Source organism: Trichosurus vulpecula, chromosome 6 (genome assembly GCF_011100635.1).
Source record: "Trichosurus vulpecula isolate mTriVul1 chromosome 6, mTriVul1.pri, whole genome shotgun sequence".
In the NCBI taxonomy this organism is placed as follows: Eukaryota; Metazoa; Chordata; class Mammalia; order Diprotodontia; family Phalangeridae; genus Trichosurus; species Trichosurus vulpecula.
In genome coordinates, this window is record NC_050578.1 from 3,163,714 (window position 1) to 3,186,439 (window position 22,726).

Sequence of the window (22,726 nt, forward strand, 5' to 3'; positions counted from 1 at the left end):
CCGTCGATAGCGCCGTCCCGGCCCCGGCTCCGGCTCCCGCGGCGGCGGCGGCCCCCGGCCCCGGCTCCTGCCCCTGCCCCGGGCCCTGCCCGGCCGCGGCCGCCGCCTCTGCCGCCACGGTGTCCTCGTGCTCCTCCTCGGCCTCCTCGTCGACCTCGTCCTCGTCGTCCTCGGCCTCCTCCGCCTCGTCGTCCCCCGGCTCGCTGGGGCCCAGCCCCTCGGACAGCCCTCCGGAGGCGGGCCCGGGCCCGGCCGTGAGCGGCGCCCTGCGCGAGCTGCTGGAGGCCTGCCGCAACGGGGACGTGGCCCGGGTGCGGAGGCTCGTGGACGCGGCCAACGTGAACGCCAAGGACCTGGCCGGCCGCAAGTCGTCCCCGCTGCACTTCGCGGCCGGTGAGGCGGGGCCCGGGCCGGGGGGGAAACTGAGGCGGGGGTGTGGCACGTAGACAGAGGGCCTCTTATTGAACTCACGGCGGGCGCGGGGCTGGGCCGGGAGGAAGCGCTGCTCATTGGGGAGCGTTCACCACGCATCCCCAGCGGCTGGGAGCGTCTCCGCGGCCCCCCCAGGGCTCGGCCGTTCCCTTCTCTGGCTCATTTTACAGGCGGGGAAACTGAGGCAGAACGGACACACAGCTAGGAAGCGGCCGAGGCCGCCTTTGAACCCAGGAAATCGACTCACTATACGCCTAGGAATCTAGGCTTTAGATCCACCGTCCACTGGTTCAGAGTTTACCAGCGGAGTTAAGTCTCTCCTCCTCCTCATTTAAAGTGGTTGTGACACACATGGGGGGCTATTGCTGTGTGCGGAGCCCCTTTTAAACCTTTCCCGTACTGTGGAGACTAGGACTGCCCCCCCCCACCCCAGCCGTTTGCTTGTGTGAAAGGAGAGAGGGGGTGATTGATTGATAGATTGCGGGGATGATGGAGGCACGAGAGGCATCTGGGGGTCTGGGAGACCTGCCCCTGTTTGTAGGCCGAGAGGAAGGAGCCTGTGGATGAGAGATGGAGCTTCTGACAGGAGAATGGGATCCGTCCAAACTAGAGTAAAGAAGGAGTTTCTACACTGCAGAGTGGGGGAAGAGGGAGCGGGTGGCCTTAGTTCTTCTCTAGTCAAGAATGAGGGGAGATGTTCTGGTGAGAGGGAAGGGGGAGGGGGAGGCAGGGGCGTGTGGGAGGCTTGGAGAGACAAGAGAAGGTTTGCAACAGCTGTTGTGAGGAGTGTGATAGGGAATCTGTTGGGAAGACTGTGAAAGAATTGCCTTGATGAAGTGAAGAAAGATTTCTTTCTTTTTAGAAAACCTTGACCTTTGATTTTCTTTGTTTTGGGGAACCCCTATTGACGTCTGCTTTCTAGTTTAGCCTTGGAGAGTTCCTGAGTGCTGAGAGGATAAGGGATTTGATTTGTGAGGGTTTCACAACCAGACTTGAACTTAGGTCTTTCTGGCGCTGAGGCCGGCTTTCTATCAACAAAAGCCATGCCATGTTCTCTTGGTGGGAAATAGCTGGTCCAAGCCAGATTTTATGAATCGATTTAGCTTATTTACTCTTGCATCCACGTTGCTGTTCACATTCTGCATCGGATACTGCTGTTTGTCTTAACACCTTAATTTACAAATACAACTAACAGCATCGCTGAGAAAAGGACATCTTTTTGATTTGTTTAGGTAGTACACTTATTTAGATTACTTTGGAGGTGGAGTCTTCAAAACCCACACTTTTATTCAATTCCACAAACATGAAGTCCGTAGTATATATAAGGGTTCCCCAAAATAGGAAAGTGGCAACCTTCCAAGAGCTGTCACCCTGTTAGGGACTTGGGAGATGTACTATGGCCTGAGATAAAGAAGTGGAAGGTGTTTTGAGGTGGGAGAGAGCATTAAGAGGAAGTGACACCCCAGTGGAGACCACACATTTGTTCAGCAACTTCTGCATGTCAGGGACTCAGTTTAGGCACTAAGGATACAGACAGAAAGGGGACGATGCCAGCAAGTGTTCAGGGAAGGGAGCTCGGATTTAGGCTGCCAAGAGGGATTGTGAGAGGAGCCTTCGGGAAGTAGACCGTCACTTTCTTTCCAAGAGCAATAGTAATGCTGATTTGGTTATTGCTTCCTGAGAAAGGTGAAATGCAAGGGCAGGCATTTGGGGGCTGTGATAGAACAATGTATGGTTTGGGGTTTGGCTAGATTGGGGAGCTGAGCATCCACTCAACCCAAAATATTGGTAGCTCCAAGAGTCCTAAAACTTGAGGGAAGGGGGTGTAAGCGTCCTTGTTGCTAGTGGGGGTAGGCACACAGTGGCAGAGAAGATGGCAAGATGCCCATATGGCAAGGCCCTGGGCATGGTAGGCCCCGGGATGAAGTGGTGTTGGGGGCAGGGGGAGTGCAGTCTGGGGCTGGCTAGATGGAGGGCTAAAGTAAGGATTGACTCACCTCCCGATCTTGGCAACTCCATGAGTACCAAACCTGAGTGGAAGGTCTTACGTACCAGGTGGCATTAATATTTTATTATAGAGGCAGTAAACGGGGAACCACTCACTGTTTTTTTGAGCATGGTAGTTACACGGACAGACTTTTGCCTTTACAGGAAGATTCTTTTGGCAGTTTTGTGGAAGATGGATTGGAGAGAAGCCGATTAGGAGAATTCTAGAGTAACCTAGGTCAGCAGTGACTAGTCAGAACTAGGGTCCCGGAAATGAGTGAAAGGAGACGGTATAGACGAGATATGACAAGTCATCGATTAGACAGCGAGGCAGTGGGAACGGTCAGGAAAGACTGAGATTATTTACCTTTGTGACTGGGAGTGTGAGTGTGGAAGGGGGAGGTGTGGTGAGGTTGGGGTTTAGGGTGGAAGTTAATGGAATTCAAGATGCTGACAGAACAATCCTGTGGAAATATCCGGTAGGAGTTTGTTCAGGAGACGGATGAGGATGGGTGTGTGTGTGTGTGTGTGTGTGTGTGTGTATCATGTATGTAGCAATGGTGACTGAACCGATGGGAGTAGGGAGAAGTTTGGACGTACAGAGAGTGAAGTCAATCAGAGAAGAATATGAGGATGGTGAGGTTGAATCTGTATTGCATTTGGCAGGTTTGAACAGCTCCAGGAGTAAAGAACAGAAGGCAGCTGGTGGAGGTGATAAAAGGTGTGACTCTAGGATTCGAGGAGGAGCGCTGTGTCTTGCTATGATTAACTAGACTGGGAAGTGGGGAAGTAGGGTGGGATAGATTGTGGTGAAAGTGAAGACCAAGTTTGGGAGAAATGAGGCAGAGTGAGTGTTTGGTGCCAATCAGGAGAGGAATTTCAGATTTCTGGATCCTAGAAGTGGTTTTGGGTGACAAGTGAGAGCTAAGGTCTGAGACCACCTCTGTGGGTGACAGGGGGAATGAAGGAAGCTATGCGTATAGGTTGTAGGAGTTGAGGAGATTGAACTGGGAGGTGAAGCCCTTAAATAATAAGAGGGCAGAGGCTAGGGCCCAAACCATCCAAAGAACTCTTTTGTAAAGGAGGGATTGTGATCTGGGGGAGTAGCTCAGTGATAGTTGATAGACACAAGGGTTTTTGACCAGGTGGTCTGCGTCAGTGTTGTCAGACTCAAATCAAAATAGGTAAGGATCTTTCTGGGCCACATATTAATTTAGTTTTAAAATGTAATATTATTTGTGTTTTATTGTGTTTTTATTTATTTTGTTAAATATTTCCTGATTATATTTTAATCTGATTTGGGTACAGTTGTGGGCTGTTTGACACCCCTGATCTGGAAAGAGAGAAGACATGAACCTTAACAGAGGAGGAGAGATGGCAGTGATGGCAACAGGACAGAGGGTCTGGAAGTGGCATGAGGGAGCAGGATGTAGGCCCATTCTTCCTCTTGGGTCAGAATTGGTGGGAAGGGGCACAGGTAAGGGGGGAGGGGAATTCAGAAGAGGGGTGTTTTGTTTTTTTTTTTTTCATTGTGAGTTCTAGTTTGGACTTTCCAGGTTTGAATTGTCTAGGAGACATTTGGATGGAGATATCCATCAGGTAGTTGATTCTGCTGGGCTAGAGCTCAGGGGAGAGACTAGTTGGTTAGTTGTTGTCTTCCTTCATTCCCAAAGAGGACCAGGATGACACCATACTGTCAGGGCAAGGGACAGTGTCTGACTGTGGCTGATCGGACCAAAGTTAGCTTGGGAGGCTCTGCCACAGGGTGGGCACAACATTTAGAGTAGATACGTCTCTCAGTTTGTGCAGCTCACCCTTCTTTTGAGCACAGTGCTTTCTCTGATGGGGGCATGCCATGCTGGGCCATCCTGTGCCCCAGTGGCTGTCATCTCTCACAGTGGATTCCAAAGTTCTTCAGAGAAACCTTGAGAATGCCCTCGTGTGGCTTCTTCTGACCCCCGTGTGAGCGCCTGCCCTGTGTGAATTCTCTGTAAAATAGTCTTTAGCATGAATGTGACCAGCCCATTGGTGTTGAGTTCTCTGAGCAGAGTTTGAATGCTCGGCAGTTTAGCTGGAGAAAGGACCTCAGTGTCTGGTCCCTTATCCTGCCGGGTGATCTTCACAATCTTCCTAAGACAATTCAAATGGAAGCCGTTCCATTTCCTGGCACGGCCCTGATAGACTGTCCAGGTTTCGCAGGCACACCACAGTGAGGTCAGCACCACGGCTCTGTAGCCTTCAGTTTAGTGCGCCTTTTCTCCCACATTTTCCTTTGGAGCCTCCCAAACTCTGAGCTAGCTCCGGCAAGGGACAGCTCAGCTTCATCATCCACGTGGACGTCCCTGGAAAGTATACTGCCAAGGTGATCGAACTGATCCCCAGCGTTCTGAATGTCTCCATTTGCTGTAATTGATGGTTCCATGAGAGTATGAGCCTGGGCCGGCACGTTGGCATGAAATTGACGTATGATACTGACGAACTTCTCCTGGCAGCCACGTTTCTCCATGATCTTTCATAGGCCCTCGTGGCCGACAGTATCAGATGTCTTGGTTGGGTCAATGAACGTTGGTTATAGACCTCTTTGTTCTGCTTCTGGCATTTCTCTTGGAGTTGTTGGGCACCCGACACCATGTCTGCCGTTCCTTGGTCCTTTCTGAAGCCACACCAGCTCTTGGGTAGATGATCATCTTCCAGGTGAAGGATCAGCCAGGTGAAAAAACTTGCCATCAGTGACTGAGAGGACCCCCCCCCCCCCCCCCCCCCCCCCCCCCCGCCCGTCCATAACCTATTTCCTTTTCCCAGAACCCAGGGGAGAGACTAGGGCTAGCTAGAGAGGAACTGGTAGGCGTCGTGGTTTTCCTAAATCCAGAGCCAGAGGGAGACCTGAAGAGATCTGATTGGTCAGCTGGTCTAGTCACAGGAAACTGACAGTGGCCAAGGCCAGCCCGGTAACGGGCATCAGCATTATTTGCATAGAAAAGATAATTAAGTCCCAAAGCATTGGAGAGTGTACCTGGGGAGAGAAGAGGGCCTTGGGGAATACTCCCAGTTAAGGCAGATGATATGGATGAAGATTCGGCAGAGGAGACCAGGGCTATTGGAGGATGGAGATAGGGAGGAGAGAGTGACAGAAGAAAGGGCCAGAAGCACGAAGATTGGCCAGTAACATCTTGTTCGTTGGTGGCTTTGGAAAGGGCAGTGAGGAGGTTGGAAGCCACACTGCAGAGGATGAGGGAGTGAGCGAGAGGAGAGGAAGGGGAGACAAGGAGCACAGATTATTCATTTTTCTAGGAGTTGGCCCCCATAGACGGTGACCCAACAATAATGATTCGAAGAGCGGGAAGTGGGAGTTTGCTGGCCACAACAGTCCATTTATCAGCAAGATCTATTAGAGAGATAAGTACATAGGCTCCATTGAGGGGGCATGTACCCACACACAGGTAAGTATATGCAGAATAAATATGTGTGGAAAACTGTACAACACAAATCTAAGGTAGTGGGACAGGTGATAGGACAAACCGTTGGGGTTGAGTGGCAGCTCAGTGCGTGTGTGGAGAGGGTAGTCCTCGGGCAGAGGGAGGAAGGAGGACAGCAGTGAAGAGACCAGTAATTTGACATAGGGCCAGACCATAGCTATTCTGAGTTCTGGGATTGGGGTGGCCGTTGGGGTATGGGAACAGCAAGGGGAGTGTTGAGAACGGTACAGTTGGTACACATTCATGACTCTAGGCCAAGTGCCTGATCCTTGGGTCTTCCTTCAAGCGCCCCACTGAACTCACTAGCGTTGTCAGCTCTGTGGTCTTGGTGGGCATGTGCTCCGAGACCCTACAATAGCAGCTTTCAGAGGTCGCAGGGGTGGCCCTTAGGGCTTTGTAGTGAAGGCCTCCTATTTTTCCTAGCTCTACTTTCCAGGGTGGGTGGTCCTTCCGTTCTGGTGGGAATTGAAGTCAGCTTGAGTTTCTGGTTCACTGGGCCATGTAGTAAAGGAGTCCTTTAATCTTTGGAGGGATGCCCTTGCATTCAAATGTATGCCAAGTCTGGCTTTCTCACACTAATTTATGTAGGTTACAGACTGTGTGTTCAGTTCACTGCGATACCTTCCTTTTGGGGTGAAGGAAATGAATCCTTGGATTTATCATCTTCCACTACCAAGAGGGCAGCTAGGTGGCGTTGCAGTGGCTGGAGTGCTGGGTCTGGGGTCCTGAGTTAAAATGTAGCCTCAGACACTAGATGTGTGACCCCAGGGAGGGTCCCAAAGAGTCAAACATGACGAAAGAGCTACTGAGCAGCTGGAACAAATTGCCTGAGGTGGCCTAATGTGAGAATTGGTTGGTAGGTCAGTGAATAAATCATGTGGGGATTGGATTAGAGCCAGGATAGAAGGATAGAAATAAATGTGTGCATTTAGATGGGAAGTTGCAGTCTGTACTGTTCCCTAGGGGTGGGTGATACCCTCATCTTGCAATAACTTTTCTTATTCATTTCTATCACCTTCCTTTGAAGGCCTTCCATTTCACAGCTGCATCCAGTCTGCTAGTTGTAGGGACTCAATGGTTTAGTACTAGAGCAGAGGAGTGTTGTTTTCATGCCAGGCTCGGAGAGCTCCGTAGTCTGCTTGGCCTTTTGGTCATAGCGGTGAGCCCAGAATTTAGGTTTTAAACATTTACCAACTGAGTTGAAAGGACTGGCAAAGGCCATCTAGTCCAGCCTCTACCCGGGCAATTTGTTTGTGATGGCTGTGACAAGTATGTTGACCTGAGGTGCTCAGCCCACTTGTGGACAGCTCTGTGACTCTTGAACCAGACTCTACCTCTGTAGCTTCTATCTGCTTGCTCCTTGTTCTGTCTCCTGGGCTTAAACATCATCTGAGCTATTTTTAAGTGTAAGAGATCTGCTGGAGGCAGCATGGCATGAAGCCAGCTGGGGGCACAGTGGCTGGAGCTCTGGGCCCACAATAATAGTTATTAATATTTGCATTTTTGTAAAAAAACCTTTTTCCTCAATTACATGTAAAAATTTTTAGCATTCTTTTTTAAAAATTTTGAGTTCCAAATTCTGTCTTTCCCTTTCTCTCCCTCCCTCTTTGAGAAGGCAGACAGTTTGATATGGATTATACATGTGTATTCATGCAAAACATTTCCTTATTGGCCATGTTGCAAAAGAAAACAGGCCAAAAAAAAGAACAAGAAAGAAAGAAAAAGAAAATATGGTTTAATCTGTGTCATCTTATCAGTTCTTTTCATCCTGAGCATTCTCTTGGATCATCGTGTTTCTGAGAAGAGCTAATTCCTTCACAGTTGATCCTTGTACATTACTGCTTTGACTGTGTACAGTGTTCTTCTGGTTCTACTCATTTGACTTTGCATCAGTTCTTATTAGTCTTCCCAGGTTTTTCTGAAAGCATCCTGCTTGTCGTTTTGTATAGCACAGTAGCATTCCTTTACAGTCATATACAATAACTTGTTTAGCCATTCCCTAGTTAATGGGCATCCTCTCAGTTTCCAATTCCTTGCCACCACAGAAAGAGCTGCTCTAAATGCTTTTATGCATGTACATTTTTTTCCATTAAAAAAAAAATCTCTTTGGGATACAGACCTAGTAGCAGTATTACTGGGTCAAAGACTATGCACAGTTTTTTGGGTATAATTCCAAATTGCTCTCCAGAATGGTTCACAACTCCACCAATGGTGGATTAGTGTCCCAATTTTTCCACATTCCCTCCAGCGCTTGCCATTTGCCTCTTCTGTCATGTTAGCCAATCTGATGGGTATGATGTGGCCCCTCAGAGTTATTTTAATCTGCATTTCTCTAATTAATAGTGATTTAGAGCACTGTTTCATATGACTATAGATAGCTTTGATTTCTTCTTCTGAAAACTGCCTGTTCATATTCTTCGACCATCTGTCAATTGGGGAATGACTTGTATTCTTATAAATTTGACTCACTTCTCTATGTATTTAAGAAATGAGGGAAGTCCTGAATTCAAATCCTACCTTAGACACTTACTAGCTGTATGACCTTGGGCAAATCCCTTAACTGCTACCTGCCTCTGTTTCTGTATCTGTAAAATAGAGATAGTAGTGACACCTATTTCCTTGGGTTGTTGTGAGGACCAAATGAGATGGTATTTGTGTAGTGTTTTGCAAACCTTAAAGTTCTATGTAAGTACTAGGTATTGTTGTTATAATAATAATAAAAATGATAAAACCATCTGGTGCTGCATCCACCAGAAAGGTCTGGATTCAAATTCAATAGCTCACTCCTCATTTCCTCTGCTGTGCAGTGGAGGTAATACTCAAGTACCTACTTCACAGACTTGTTTGGCTCAAGTGGGATATGCTTTGTCAATTTTAAAGGCTAGTTTTAATTGCTAGTTATAATGTGTGGCTCCCCCCACCCCATTTTTTCCTTCTGTAGGCCAAAAATCTAGCTCTTTCAATTAATCTTTGTATGGCTCCACGCTGGTTGTCAGCCCCAAGACATGCTCCATGTTTTTGAGAACAAAATCTGGTGCCTAGAACAGAACATGATCTTCCTGGAGAGAAATTAGACTGTTCTCTATCCAGACAAACAGGACCTCTGGTAGTCTTGGTTTTCACTGATTGTGATTTTCAAGTTTGTGACCTATTAGGCAAGTTCTCTAAGGCCGCAGGACTTTCAGGGCCTACTTAGAGTCTGAGGTTCCTTAGGAAACCTGTTTTGCCTCCCACTTCGGTTTCTTCACCCACCTTTCTCCCTGCCCTAATCTTATCTGCTGCAGACTCACAGACAAGATCAAAAAAGGTGAAGCTTTCAAAGATAAGTTCAGAAATCTGGCAGCCAAAAGAAGTATTCCTTAGCTCCTTCCATATGTGGTGGTATTTTAATAAGGCAGTAAACCTTAAGGACCCTGGTGTGTGGTTAGAATGCTCCAGCACGATTTTTATTAAAATGATGTGTGTGCAAGTAACCGAACTTCCCTAGGCCATGGGCCTGTCCCAGTTTTCATGACTGCTTGGATTTGATCGGTGATATCCCAGGGAGATGGTCTGTTCAGTGCTTCAGAAGATGTTTGTCTGCCGTTACTTCACAGGGTTATTGTGTGATGAGGGTGATGATGAATGTGTATGTAGTGTTTGATAAGCCCTGTAGCAATCTAAGCTGATGGTATGGCAGGATATCACCTCAGTAGTTATGATTCAGGAAAGGGCTCCAGGAGCTGGCATAGAGTTGATAGTAGAATGTCAGGTCACTGAGAGGAGGGGCTGCCTTGTCCATGTTTGTAAACAAATGTCTGTGCCATATTGTTATAAAACTTCAGAAATGAGGAGACCTTGAAGAGTGTCTGACTTTTTCATTGTACAGAGAGGATCCAGAACCTGAGAACAGTGGGAGGACATGGCATGCCCTCAGCAGAGAGGGCAGACATTGGAGGCGAGGGAACTGGGCTATTCGAGGCTGGGGTGGTCTTGGGCAAATCACTCAAGTCTGCTGGGTCAAAGTTTCTTGTTCTGTAAAGTAAGGAAGTTGGACTAAGTGACTTTTGAGCTCTGGTTCTGTGGTATATGAAAAGATTTCCTCAAAGTCACACAGCTTACCAGTGGTAGTTGGTATTAAAACCCACCCCCCTACTTACTGCTGTAACTAAAAGTCCATCAGAGTTCATTGTCATTAAAAATGGAAGTTTGGAATGATAAAGAAATTTAGAAATGCAGCAGATGTTCATTATCTTGCCCTTGTGTGTTTCCTGCTTAGAACATTGTGCCTAATTCCAAGCTCAAGGTGTTTCTCGGAAAAAGGCAGGTTGAAATGCTGAAGGCTTTTCTATGGCCAGCCAAGGATAGCATAGGGCTCTTCAGCCTGAAGTGATGAAGGCTGCAGTGTAAAAACTCATGGGTGTGGTTTTTGTGAAAGTGATTCTTCATCCGTCCTAGTAAGTTATTAGAACTGGTGTTTTCTGTAGTTTTAGTTGTACTGGAACTGATCTGTTGCTTAGAAGACCAGTTTGACACAGATTCAAGGAAATATATTATATTTCCAAGGAAAAATAATATATTATGCAGAAGACGATAAACATAAATTCATTGCTTCGAAAAGTGGCAAAGTCACAATAGCGAGGAATACTGGGATGTGGAGGCCTTTCAGACTCAGAACACCAGAACTAGAACTGATTATCGATCACCCCAGACTCCACTCTTTAACTTTCTGCTTTCTCTTGAGGGAGAAACCCAGTCACCCAGTTTCCCGAACTAGAAGTTTGTATGGGTTGGGCTGGATGGCCACTGAGCTCCCTTCCAGCTCAGATCTGTGATTCTGTGAGTTGTGCTTAGTTCCCAAGTCCTGTCTGCCTCCACAGCTTTTCTCCTGTTTCTCCCCTTCTTCCCAGTCACATGGCTGTCATCTTGGATTAGGTCTTGCCTGGCCTATTGCAAGAGCCTCCTGATTGGGCTGGTGCTTCCCTGCTCTGTTCTTTGGTCTAGTCTGCATTCTCCACTGCCAAAGTTCAGCACAAGCCCAAACATGGTACTTCCCTGTTTAGACAGCTCCACCTGGCTCCCTCCCCTTTTCCTAAAGCCTTGGCCAGTCTGGAGACCGATCCGGACCAGGCTTGTGCATTGGTGTCCTGATGTGCTTCTCTTAGCTCTGGGCCTCGCAGTACTTTTCAGAAGTTTTGTGTTTACTTTTGTGAGGATCTTGTTTCCTCCAGGGAAATGAAAGCTTGGAAGGCCAGCAGGGATTGTTTCCTTTTGTCTACCCGGTATAACCTGGCTCTGAGTAAAGTAGGTGCTTAATAAAAGGCTTTTTCATGGAATGGTCTCTAAGCTATTCTCTGGCCGTTAAAAGCCGCCCCTCCCCCCTCATCAGGTACTATTTCTGAGTTTTCTGCTTTCCTCCAAATAAAAGGTTCCTCCTAAGTTTATTTTCTTATCTAGTACTTTCCTTTGCCCTAGTCTGTCTTCTAATAGGGGCAGCTAGGTAACACAGTGAATAGAATTCGAGACCTGGATTCAGGAAGATTCCTCTTGTGGAGTTCAAGTCCAGCCTCAGACACTTATTAGCTATGTGACCCTGGGCAAATCACTTCACCCTGTTTGCCTCTGTTCCCTCATCTGTAAAATGAACTGGAGAAGGAAATGGCAAACCTCTCCAGTGTCTGCCAAGAAAACTCCCAGTGGGGGCACTACTGAAAATGACTGGACAATAAGAAAATCTTGTGTTATGCTGATCACTACACAGCTTATATTGGGCCTTAGTCAGGGACTGTTGTTCTTCGTTCTCTCTCGAGGTGTCACCTGTCTTCATAGGCAGAGTTCTGGTGCGGTGAGCCCATTTTTCTGACCAGGATGGCATTTCTGAGCTTGCTTTCAGAGTCCAGAAGACCTGGATCGAAGGTCCTAGCTCTGATGCCTGCTGAACTGCTGGCTCAGTGGCCTTCAAGTAGCAGTTTGGCTCTCGATAGAGGATTTCTGTAGCCATGAGGTCTCAGATGAGGCGTAGGAGATGGGTTCGGTGTGGTAGGCCCGGTGATTATAACGTTAGCTGATTTTGTGCAGATAGCAAACAACTTTCCAGTGTAGGCTCCTCAGGCAGCCGCCATGTGTTGGAGTACTAACTAAGGTGCCACGTGGCGGCTTGGGTTTTGCTGTTTCTGAAGGATCTCTTGGTTGACTTTGGTTTCAAGCATTCGAGGTGCAGACCAAGGAAAGCCAGTGGCCTTGTAGTGTGTAAAGTATCAGATGAGTTGTCAGTTCCTTGATAGCAGAGGCTGTGTCACATGAACCTTCGCCGTGGTTTGTGTCGTAGGCGCTCCCTTGAATAAAGCCTTCGTGCGGATCCATTTGTGTTGGACCTTAAGAGGAAGGTGAGCAGCATTCCAGGAGGAATGAACGGTATGGGGGAAACCCTGAGGGTTGGAGAGCCCGGTGTGTACATGTGGGGGGCAGGCTGGAGTAGTCTGGAGGAGAGGCGTGCCCAGAAACACGCAGCCTGATTGAGCTAGAACCAGACTGAAACGTATTTGGGAATACTTAACACAATAAAGAAAAAGTACAAGAAAGCTCGCTAATAATAGCACGTTTTAAAGCCAAGTCGCTCTGGCCTGCTGGGATCCCCCATGAGGACAGTTGGAGCAAGGAAGGGGGTGAGGACATGAAAACTTGATCAGGAGCTGTTGCCTGGTCCAGAGGGGGAGTTGTGGGTGCTCCTGTTCGGGCAGTGGGGAATTGGAGGAGGAATGCGTGAAAAGGCTAGAGACTGCCAAAGATTGGAACCCTCTGAAAGTGGAACGTGCCCCCTCCCTGCTGGAGGCCTTCCAGCTCAGGCCCAATGTAGAGAGAATTTCTGGGTCAGGCGTAGTTTGGACTAGCAGTTTGCTGGCACCTTCCAGCTCTGGGATTTTGTGAATGAACAGGCCTCGAGGAGAAAGGTGACAAGGAAGAGTGAAAGATTATGAACATGGCAGACCAGGTGAATGGTGGTGCCACAGGCAGGGATGATGATGATGCCTGAAAGAGGAGTAGATTTGGGGAGAAAGCTAAGAGAAAGTTTTCCTAGATGGAGGTGGAGAGAAAGCTGGGACGTCCAGGTGGAAATCCCCTGAAGCTGAGAAGACTGCTCAGTGTTTGAGATGCAGATTTGTGGAGTTGCAGGTGGTGACTGAAGCTGTGAGAGAGGAGGACATTGCCCGGGAGAGAAGGGGCTGAGGGCAGTGATGGCATTAAGTGGAAAAGAAGAGGAGGCCAAAGGGAAACCAAGGTGACTTCGGGTATCTTTGGGATCGAAGGACGGTAATTGTGGACTGTTCTGATGAACATGGATTAGCAAGTGTCTGCGGTAGTCATGTAGCAGCCCAGTTTTGGAACTGAATCAAGTCTTTGTTGAGCATCTACTGGGTCCGCTGTGCTAGTCCCTTGACAAGAATACTCTCTCGTTTGATTCCACAATAACTCCAGAACTCATTGCCTCATTTTACAGTTGAGGGAGCTGAGATAGCAGAGGTTAGGGGTCACTCAAACTCAGGTCTTCTGGGCTTCAAGCCCTGTGCTCTGTTCATTCTAACTGGCAGGCAGCTAGGCAGCACAGTTTCAATCTGGCCTCGGAGTGCCCAGGGAGTTAGAAGATTCTGTGTACCCTCGGACCCAGCAATACCACGCTTACAGCTGTTTCTCAAGGCGATCAGGAAAAATCAAAGAACCTCTATATTCTCAAATGTTTCCAGCAGCTCGCTAACTGGTGGCAAAGAACAGGAAATGTTAGGGATGCCCGTCAGCTGGGGAATGGCAGGACAAATTGTGGTATGTGGTCGTGACGAAGTGCTGCTGTGCTGTAAAAGATGACGAGCTCGATGATCTTAAAGAAACCGGGAAAGACTTGCATGGAATAATGAGGTGAAATGAGCAGAGTCAAGGGAACGTTGCACACAGGGACAGCCCTGTGGTTCTGAGAATAACTTTGAATGACTAAGTCATTGTGAGTATTATAAATATTCAGATCAACTCCAGAGGACCTATAAAGGAAGATGCTGTCCTCCTCCAGAGAGAGAACTGATGAACAGAAGCATGCATAGTGTGGTTTAGCATGCGCGTGCACACACTCACACACACACATTTGTGTCTAATGGTTGACTTCTCTAGGGCGGAGTTGGGTGGAAGAAAAAGTACACAGCAGAGAACAAAAGAAAACTTAGAAGGAAGCACAGAAAAGCAGGGTGGCTTTGAAAATGCTGTGTACTATTAATTATATAGCTTTTCGAAAAAAGTAGGTGGTGTGAAATGGAAATTCGTGGCTTTAGAGTGAATCTTTTTGTGTTGTGCTGTGTACATGGAAACGTTCTCTTTTTGGTCTTTTTGTATTTCACGTCAGGATGAACAAAACTTAAAAATTAATAAATCCGGCCTCAGGGAACTTACTAGCTGCATGACTCTGGGCAAGTCACCTAACTTCTATCTTCCTCACCTTCCTCAGCTGTAAAATAGTGATAACCCTAACCTGGGGGGGCTGTTGGAAGGATCAAATGAAATCATATTTGTAAACTACCCTCAGCACAGTGTCTGGCACGTAGCAGATGCTGTAATTGCTTATCCCTTTCTCCCTCCTCCCCAGACTCAGGCTCAGAGATGTGATGAGCCTGGCCCATAGGGACACAAGTGGCGTGAAGGGTTGGAATCCAGGACCTCTCTCTCTAAGTCAGTGAGTCAGAGGAGGATAAAGAGACTTCTGGGTAGCAGCACGGGCCCAGTGGAGCCCGCATCGTACGTGTGTGGTCGTCCAGGAAGTTGGGTCACTTTCTTCAGCCCATTTTTAGTGGTGTGGAAGCAGAGGTGAAGAAGATGGCGGAGGGACCAGCAGAGCTGGAGGGTGTCAGGGTGGGAATCTTAGCAGGACCAGAGCACAGCAGAGTCAAGGACACAGAGGGCAAGTGTCCAAACTGCCCTTGGTATTCTTGACTTTTTTTATGTGAATTTTGTCAAATTCTTGGAAGTACCATATTGATGCAGGATTGATTTTGACATTTAATCTGTAATAATACTTACACGGAGTGATATTTATATAAATGCTTTAAAGTTTGTGATATGCTCATATTTTGTGTGTGTTGGGGAGGGAGATGGAGGGGGGTGAGCAGAGTATTATCTCATTTGAGCCTTCCCACCCAAGGTGGCTCAGCGTATAGAGTGCTGGGCCCGGAGTCAGGAACACAGCCTGAGTTCAGTTCCAACCTCAGACACTTACTAGCTGGGTAACCTTGGGCAGGTCAGTTTAACTTGTAATGACAGCAGCCACCTCCCAGGTTGTTGTGATAGTCAAATGAGACAGGAACTGTACCCTGTAGTAGATGAGGGGGTGCGCTTTAAATGAAGGAGAGCTGTTGAGTGATGGTGGTGGGTGAATCTGGAGGTGACATTTAAGAGCAAGGAGCATTCCTGATATTGTGCTAGGTCCTGGGGTTAAAAAGATGGAAAAATGAATGGAGTTTCTATTCAGTTCTGTTTAGAGCCTCAAAACCACGCAATCACCACGTGTCCGGACCATTTCTCTTTTCCGTTTTCTGTTTTCTTGGCTGTCAGTCAGTTGTCGAAATAGCTCGAGATTGAATTGTTTCCTTTTTCTCCTCATCCGGAGCTTAGCATTGCCAAGTTGACGTCTCTCTGACTTTCCCAGACAGCAGTTGCAGAGATAACTCCTCCATCAGTTGCAGGTCTTTTCCTGTTGAAATACTCTTCTCTTCCAGTGAGGTTCCTTGGTGCTTTCTTTCAAAAACATTGTTCTGTCGAGAGAGCTGGGAGTCAGTGCTGGAGAAGTGCACTCAACACTTAGCGTTGTCTGTGGGGATAGGACATCAATTACAGTCCGTCTGTCCCCCCTCCCCGATAGAGGACTGCTGTCATTGTCCGTTGGAGGGCAGGGGCACTTTGTTTTTGGGAAGCTTCAGGACACTGGGGTCTCTGGAGGCTGACTGTGTGCCTTCCAGGTGAAGACACTGAGGCAGATGTGGTTGTAGTTAGCTCTCCTTGCTGTGTATCAAGCATGGGGTGATTTGCCGGAGGTCACCTGCCCAACCACCGGAACAGAAATGGTGATGGAGTTGAGGGTTCTTTAGCCTCATGTCGTTAGCTGGCTTGAAGGTTGGATACTGAAGGCGGTGAAGCAGCTCCTTATCTTTATCTCTTGCTCCTTCACAGGGCCAAGCCTGTCTTTTTCAGTCTCTCTGCTGGGAAACCCCATAGTTCATTGTGGAAATTCTTGTGTCCTCTGCGTTTGCATGTGAATAGACTGGCACGTGATTCAGGAGAGCCACACACAGCGCTGCTAGCTAGAGTCCTGGAGAATACTTTGTGGTTGGGCAGGGTTTGAAAAACTGCATATTTAAAACTCGAGCATTTTCTAGACTTTGACCAGGGCTCATTATGTTCTTTTGCAAAAATTAGATTGTGCTTTTTTCACATTTAAATTTGTCTGAAGATATTTCTGTATCTAGTTCCTTCTTATTTTTAACTCATAATTATGTTATTCATGCAGTGGATAGAATTGTTTCCAAGTACAATCAAGGATTGTAAACAAGTTTTTTTTTCCTAAAAAATACATTTTTATTGACATGTTTTATTTTTATATCACTTATATTTACTTCTGTATTCCTCTTCCCTCCCCCTCTCAAAGAGTTATCTCCTATAACTGAAAAAAAAAAAGAAAAAAAATTGCATAGAACTAAATTACATTTTAAAAGTATGTTCTAGGCAGTGTCTTGCACCCATAGACCCCTACTTCTGCATAGAAATGGGGAAGAGATATTTCCTCCTTGGATCAAGGTCCTTTTAATAATTAAGCTGCACGCAACTTTGATACTTTGATTGTTTGGGTGGTGGTCCTTTTCTCCATTGCTGTAGGCCCTTGGCACAGTACCTGATGGTAGTTGGTGCATAATAAATGTTGACTGCTTTTTTTTCCCCATCCATGGGTGTGTCCCAGTACTTCTCTACATAGCCTCTGTCTTGGTGTTCTTTCATCCCTTTTGAGCCAGGGTGTCCTGGAGGCTCCAGAGAGCCTCCTCAGTGTGTTTTGGAGCTGTGGTACGCAGGGCATGGGTTTGGTTGTGGAGGATTTTTTAAAAAAATCTAAAAAGAGGAGTTTTTTTTGTTTTTGTTTTTAATTCTAGATAAAAAAGGGAAACCCCTGGAGTTTATTGAGTAGGGGATTGAAGCCATTAGATATTCATTTAAGGAAAATCTTTTCAGTGGCATGCAGAAGATGAACTGGGGTTGCGGACAGGCATTAGACAGGGCTGCCAAGGAGGAGGGTGTTGACAGTAATTGAGGGGAGGGTTGGTGTAGGCCTGAACTGTGTTGGCATTTTTCAGTGACTTTGAATATAATTTCTTTGTTATTTATGCCTGGTTTTTGTTACTTCATGGTTTTCCTAGATATGCTGTAAAGTCATACGTGTACAGAGCAGTATTGAGTGCATTTCTATCCCTCTGCTCAGTTTCATGTTAGTACTGGGACACAAAAGCCCTCTCTTGGGACCCTTTTGTGGGAGAAGAGAGTTTCATTTTTACCCATCTTTCCTCTCTGGGTCTGGCTTGACATGGTCTCTCTGTGGGGCTGGGCAGCATTGGTGCATTATGTTACAAGATAAGAAAGGAGTGGTGTTGAATGATCGAGGAAACCTGGGCACTTGATCCTTCTGAGAATATGAAAGAACAGTACTTGGATCTGCTGTGGAGAAAGGTGAGAGAGGGAGTAGGACTGTTGTGTGGTAACATAGAAGAATTACCTAAAACTTGTTGGGAAGAAAGGTTCTGGTATAAAGCTGGCCAGACATCAGTTCACGTTGTTGAGTCCAGAAATAACTTTTGATCGGTAGATACTGTTTTGAGTAAATGAATCCTGAGCTTTTGGTTCTTAGGAATGAACGAATGAAAAAGCTTTTGGGAAGGGGTTGCTGTGTATCAAGCATGGGGGTGATTTGCCGGAGGTTACCTGCCCAACCACCAGAACAGAAATGGTGGTGGAGTTCCTATAGGAAAGCAAAGACGTTCTTTTCTTTGAGGCGTTTGTATTCTGGTTGGGGAAGATTGTAAGCCTAAGAGACTGGTGGCCAGTGGAGAGCACTTTGGGCCAGGTTGCCAAGGCCCTGTTGCTTTGATTATTCTTCCGCAATTGGAAGGGGTGGGAAAGAGCCAAACGGGCTGGGCACGTGCAGTCTGAGGCAGCTGGTGGGAACGTGATCAGAGTAGGGAGTGAAGTTTGCTGTCTCACAGAAAGAAGTAGTCTTTCTTCTAACCAAGGCAAGCCCTACTGTATAGCACAAGCGAGCCCATTCTGTCTTCTCCAGAAGATTGCCTCCTCTGGCATCCCCAGTGTCAGGAATATGCAGTCTCTTCCTGTGTATCAGCTAGTTCCCTGCCATCTACAGACATGCCTATATCTTCCCATCCTCCAAAAACTCTCCCTCTACCTCTCCATCCCTGCTGGCTGTAATGTTCCTTTTGTGGCTAACTCTGCAGTCTGGTTTCCGCTGCATCATTCCACTGGACGTAGTCTCTGCAGTGATCTTGTAGTGGTAAATCTAGTGTCCTTTAAAAAAAATCCTTATCCTTCTTGAACTCAGAATACCAGCCTGATTCTCTCTCTCTCTCTCCCTGTCTCCCTCCCCCTCCCTCTCCCTCCCTCTCTTTCCCTCCCCCTCCCCTCCCCCTCTTTATCTTGCATGCGTGCCCGCGCTCTCTCTCTCTCTCTCTCTCTTTCTCTTTCTTTCTTTCTTTCTCTCTCTCTTTCTTTCTCGCTCTCTTTCTCTCTCTCTCTCTCTGTCTCCCTCCCTCCCTCCTTCCCTCTCTCTCCATCTAGGTCACACACAGGTGATAATGGTTGAATATTCCCTACAGCTCTGTCCTGGGCCCTCTTCTCTTCTCCCTCTACACTTCTTCACTTGGTGGTCTCATTAGCTCCTATGGATTGAATTCCCGTCTCTATGCTGATGACTCTCAGATCTGCTTCTCCAACCCTAACCTTTCTCTCCTGACCTCCAGCTACCTACTGGATCATTTCAAACTGGATGTTCTGTAGACATCTTAAACTCATCATGTCCAGAACTCAGTTCTCTCCTTCCCTCTTCTGTTACAGTTGATGGCGCCTCCCTAGCTGTCATCTTCCACTCCTCTTTCTTACTCCTTATATCCAGTTAGTGACCAAGTCTTATCTTTAACGCTTTTGTGACATCTTTTGTATGTTCCCCCTTCTCTTCCCTGACACTCCTCCCAGGCTGTGCAAGCCTCCATCTCCTGGTGCTTGGATTCTTGCAGTAGCTGCTGGTGGGTCCGCCTCTTCCAGCGCATCCCCCACTCAGCTGTCAATGTGATCTTCCTAAAAGGTGGGTCTGACTGACCATGTCACCCCACCTCAGTGAACTTCAGTACCTCCCTGTCACCTGCAGGATCACATATAAAATCCTCCATTTGGCATTCAGAGGCCCTCCCCCATGTGCTCTTGGCTCTAGGAAGGCTGGCCTCTTCCTTTTCTTTGAACAGGACACTCACTTCCTGACTTTGCTCTGGTTCTTCCCGACACCTGGAACATTCTTGCTTCTCATCTCGGCCTCCTGGCTTCTTCCAAACTGAAATCCCATCTTCTATAAACTTTCTCAATCCCCTTCTCTCTGTAGATGACTTCCACTTTATCTTGCATGTGACTTGTACGGACATGGTTGTTTGCTGGACCATGGTTTGCTTTTTTTTTTTGTCTGCAGAGCTTCGCTTGACATATAGTAAGGGCTTAAAAAAATGCTTGTTGACTGACTCTTAGGTTGTTGCTGTGGGTGTTATGAAAAATGGTGGTACCCTAGGTAAGAAAGAGGAAAGTTAGAAGGCAGGGTGGATTTAAGGGGAAAGATGGTGAGCTTTGAGGTCCTTTTGTGACATCCAGGTGATGGGAGACAGAAGTTGCAGCTGTTGTCCGAGGGAGAAGACCAAAAGGGTTGAAAAAGTGTCGATGTGCCACACAGAGCATGATGGTAGCTAAGGACAAGTGTGAGTACAGAACAGACCTCAGAGGCAGACTCCTCCTCCTCCTCTTCCCTGTTCCTCTGGAGAGCACCATCATCTTCTGCACCACCCTTATTGCACCCTTCACTTCTCATGTTGCATCATGATGTCACGTCTCCTGTCTGTAGCCAAGTCTTGCCATTTCTTTCTTCCCAGTGTGTCATCCTTTAGACTTCTTTCTCTCCACTCACGCAGTCACTGATGATGGGGGGCGGGGCACTCAGTCCTGGCCTCCTTCTTGTTTGGGGGCTGGGAGATTAGGAAGTCAGTATGGGGAGGTGGGAAAGGACAGTGGAAGGAACCAAGATGGCACTGTGCCTTGAGGAGATGTTTTCATTAATCAGATAGTGAGCCATTGGTACAGAGGCATGAGTTATAGCCTTTCCTTCTGTTCTGCCTTTGTTGTTGTTTGTCCTAAGTTCTTGAAAAGTTCTTGAAGAGGACCAGTGACATCATTGGGGTGATGTCCTTATTTGGGTTCGAATTGGATTTAAGTGAGGCAGGCGTGGACAGAGGCATCAGCCTCACTCTCCCCTCCAGAGTCATTGAAGTCCAGTGGCAAGTCAAAAGCCCACATGCCTGGCAGTGGCCGTGATGAGGGCCAGGGAGGCAGTGGATGACCTTGGCCTTTTCTAGCTTAAGGTCTTTCCCAGGCTGCCCATTCAAAGACCAAAGAGTTAGGTAAGAACTGAGCCAAAAGATGGCCTAATTTACCATCACAAAAATAGCAATCTGGGAGGGTAAGACCCCGAAAGTCTCTGGGCAGAATGGAAAACAGTTGCTATTTGTGCACATTATAAGCCATCAGAACCTAAAAAGGAGCCAATAAAGGCTTGGGCTGGGGCTGTTATTGGCCACTTGGTGAAAGCCAGAGAGCCATTTGGGTTTAAAAGCGCATTTAGGGTTAGTCAGATAGATACAATTGAAAGTGGACCAGCCCATGGTGCTCTGCCTTTAGGAGGCCACAGATACTTCTGTGGTTGTGTCCGTAAGCTTGGAGCTCATGTGCTTATTCGGGAATACCTCTGTTTGTCTTGAGACATAGCATCAAAAAGTTGTCATCTAGGTGTTGTGTCTTTAATGTTTCCCTGTGTACCAACCACCCTGTCACTCTTTCAGAAAAGACTGTTGGACAGACTGTGCCTGTGCTCCCTGAAGCCGCATTGGCTTTTAGTGAAAACCATTTCCTCATCCTGGTACTCAAACCCCTAAGGGATATGCTGGGGCAGTAAGTGAAATCAGTGGATGTCCTCAGGAGACAGAACCAGGAGCAGTGGGTGGAAATTGAAAAGAAGCAAATGGAGGTTTGATTCCAGAAAAAGCCTCCTGACCCTTCGAGCTGTCCAGGGGTGGAATGGGCTGCCTTAAGAGGTGGAGGGTTTTTCCCCTGTGGAAGGTCTTCACAAATGGAGTGGATGGCCGCTTGGGGATGTATAAGTTGGCAGCCTTATGGCTACTGAGGTCCCTTCCAGCTTTCAGATTCTGTGACTTCTTGTGTGTCATCCAGTCCTCTAGCGGGAGTCTCCCCAAGGTGTTGCCAGCTTTTCTCTCTTATCTTTTATTTTTCGGTTGGGGGAAAGGCAAGGCAGTTGGGGTTAAGTGACTTGCCCAAGGTCACACAACTAGTGTTTCTTGTGTCATGTGTCTGAGGCTGGATTTGAACTCAGGTCCTCCTGACTCCAGGGCCAGTACTCTACTCACTGCGCCACCTAGCTGCCCCTCTTATCTCGTAATATTCCTTGGGGAGCAGTGGAGCAAATGGGTTGACCATTGTTCACTCTCTTCTGTGTGACTGGTCCATCTTTTTCTCTTCTTTGCATCAGTTTTCCTGTGGGATTTCTAAAAAAGGTCTGCCAAAAAAAAAAAAAAGCCCAGTATTCTTACATTCTTTTGAAGCTATTGTGTGACAGTGAGTCATGCAATCTACCATCTGAAGAGTTGAAGTTGAGGACCATCCCAAGGGCTGTGGAGAATGATTGTGATTATCGAAAGACTTGAGGCCAAATCAGTGTTTTTAGTCCGAAGTTAATTTATAGCTTCTTCACATTGTGGTCTAGAAGGTTTTAGTGAGTAAAGACACATTGGTTCTGTAGCTTTTTCTTTTTTTCCCTAGTGATCATTGGTTTTTACTTGGTTGAGGCCAAGTTCATCTTTATTTCCTTTTTCAGAATCGTGACTTGACTACTTTTCAGAAGTTTCAGATTGATCGAATGTGGAGTCAATCAGCAAACATGTATAAAGTGCCTACTGTGTTCCCCAAAGCTAGATGTTGACTAAGAGTCTGTGTCCTCAGGCTATTTAGCTTTCATTGGGGAGATACTGAGTGTGAACAGCTGTGGTGTTCACCCCTAGTTGTGTCCCAGAGACAGTGAGCACGGTTTGGTTTCTTGACAGCCATTCTGCTTTGTCCTTGTTGAATAGGAATTCTCAGGCCAAGTAAACTCTCCTGCTACTCTAATAATTAATCTGTACAAACTAAAAGCCTTTTTAGGCAGGTGAGGCCACATGTATGTATATAATGCTTTTTAATCAAAAACTACATATAATGTTAAGAGTGGACTGGTTAATTCTTTTATGGTTCAGCTTTCGAGTTCTAAGTCAAGTTAATGTGTAGAATTTTCAGTGTGTTATGCATCATATCAGATGATATCTCTTGGCAGTGTGACATTGCAGTACAATCAGGTCAGACTGGGATGGGGAGACAAGCTCTTGGGGCTTTATGGACGCACACTGTTGGGTGGCTCATGAAGTGGAATAGAACTGCTCTGCTGCCCCTGTACAAGTCTTAACAGGTGG

The 22,726-nt window shown here is 47.1% G+C and overlaps 1 protein-coding gene across 1 annotated transcript in view; it reads left to right on the plus strand.

Annotated features, from left to right (window-relative positions):
- Positions 1–158: 158 nt before the first annotated feature.
- Positions 159–22,726, plus strand: part of TNKS (tankyrase) — a gene marked incomplete at its 5' end in the record, with an annotated part of 215,739 nt that continues 193,171 nt past the window's right edge. The window contains 1 exon segment of the mRNA XM_036762800.1: positions 159–393. Coding sequence (XP_036618695.1) covers positions 159–393 — 235 coding nt within the window.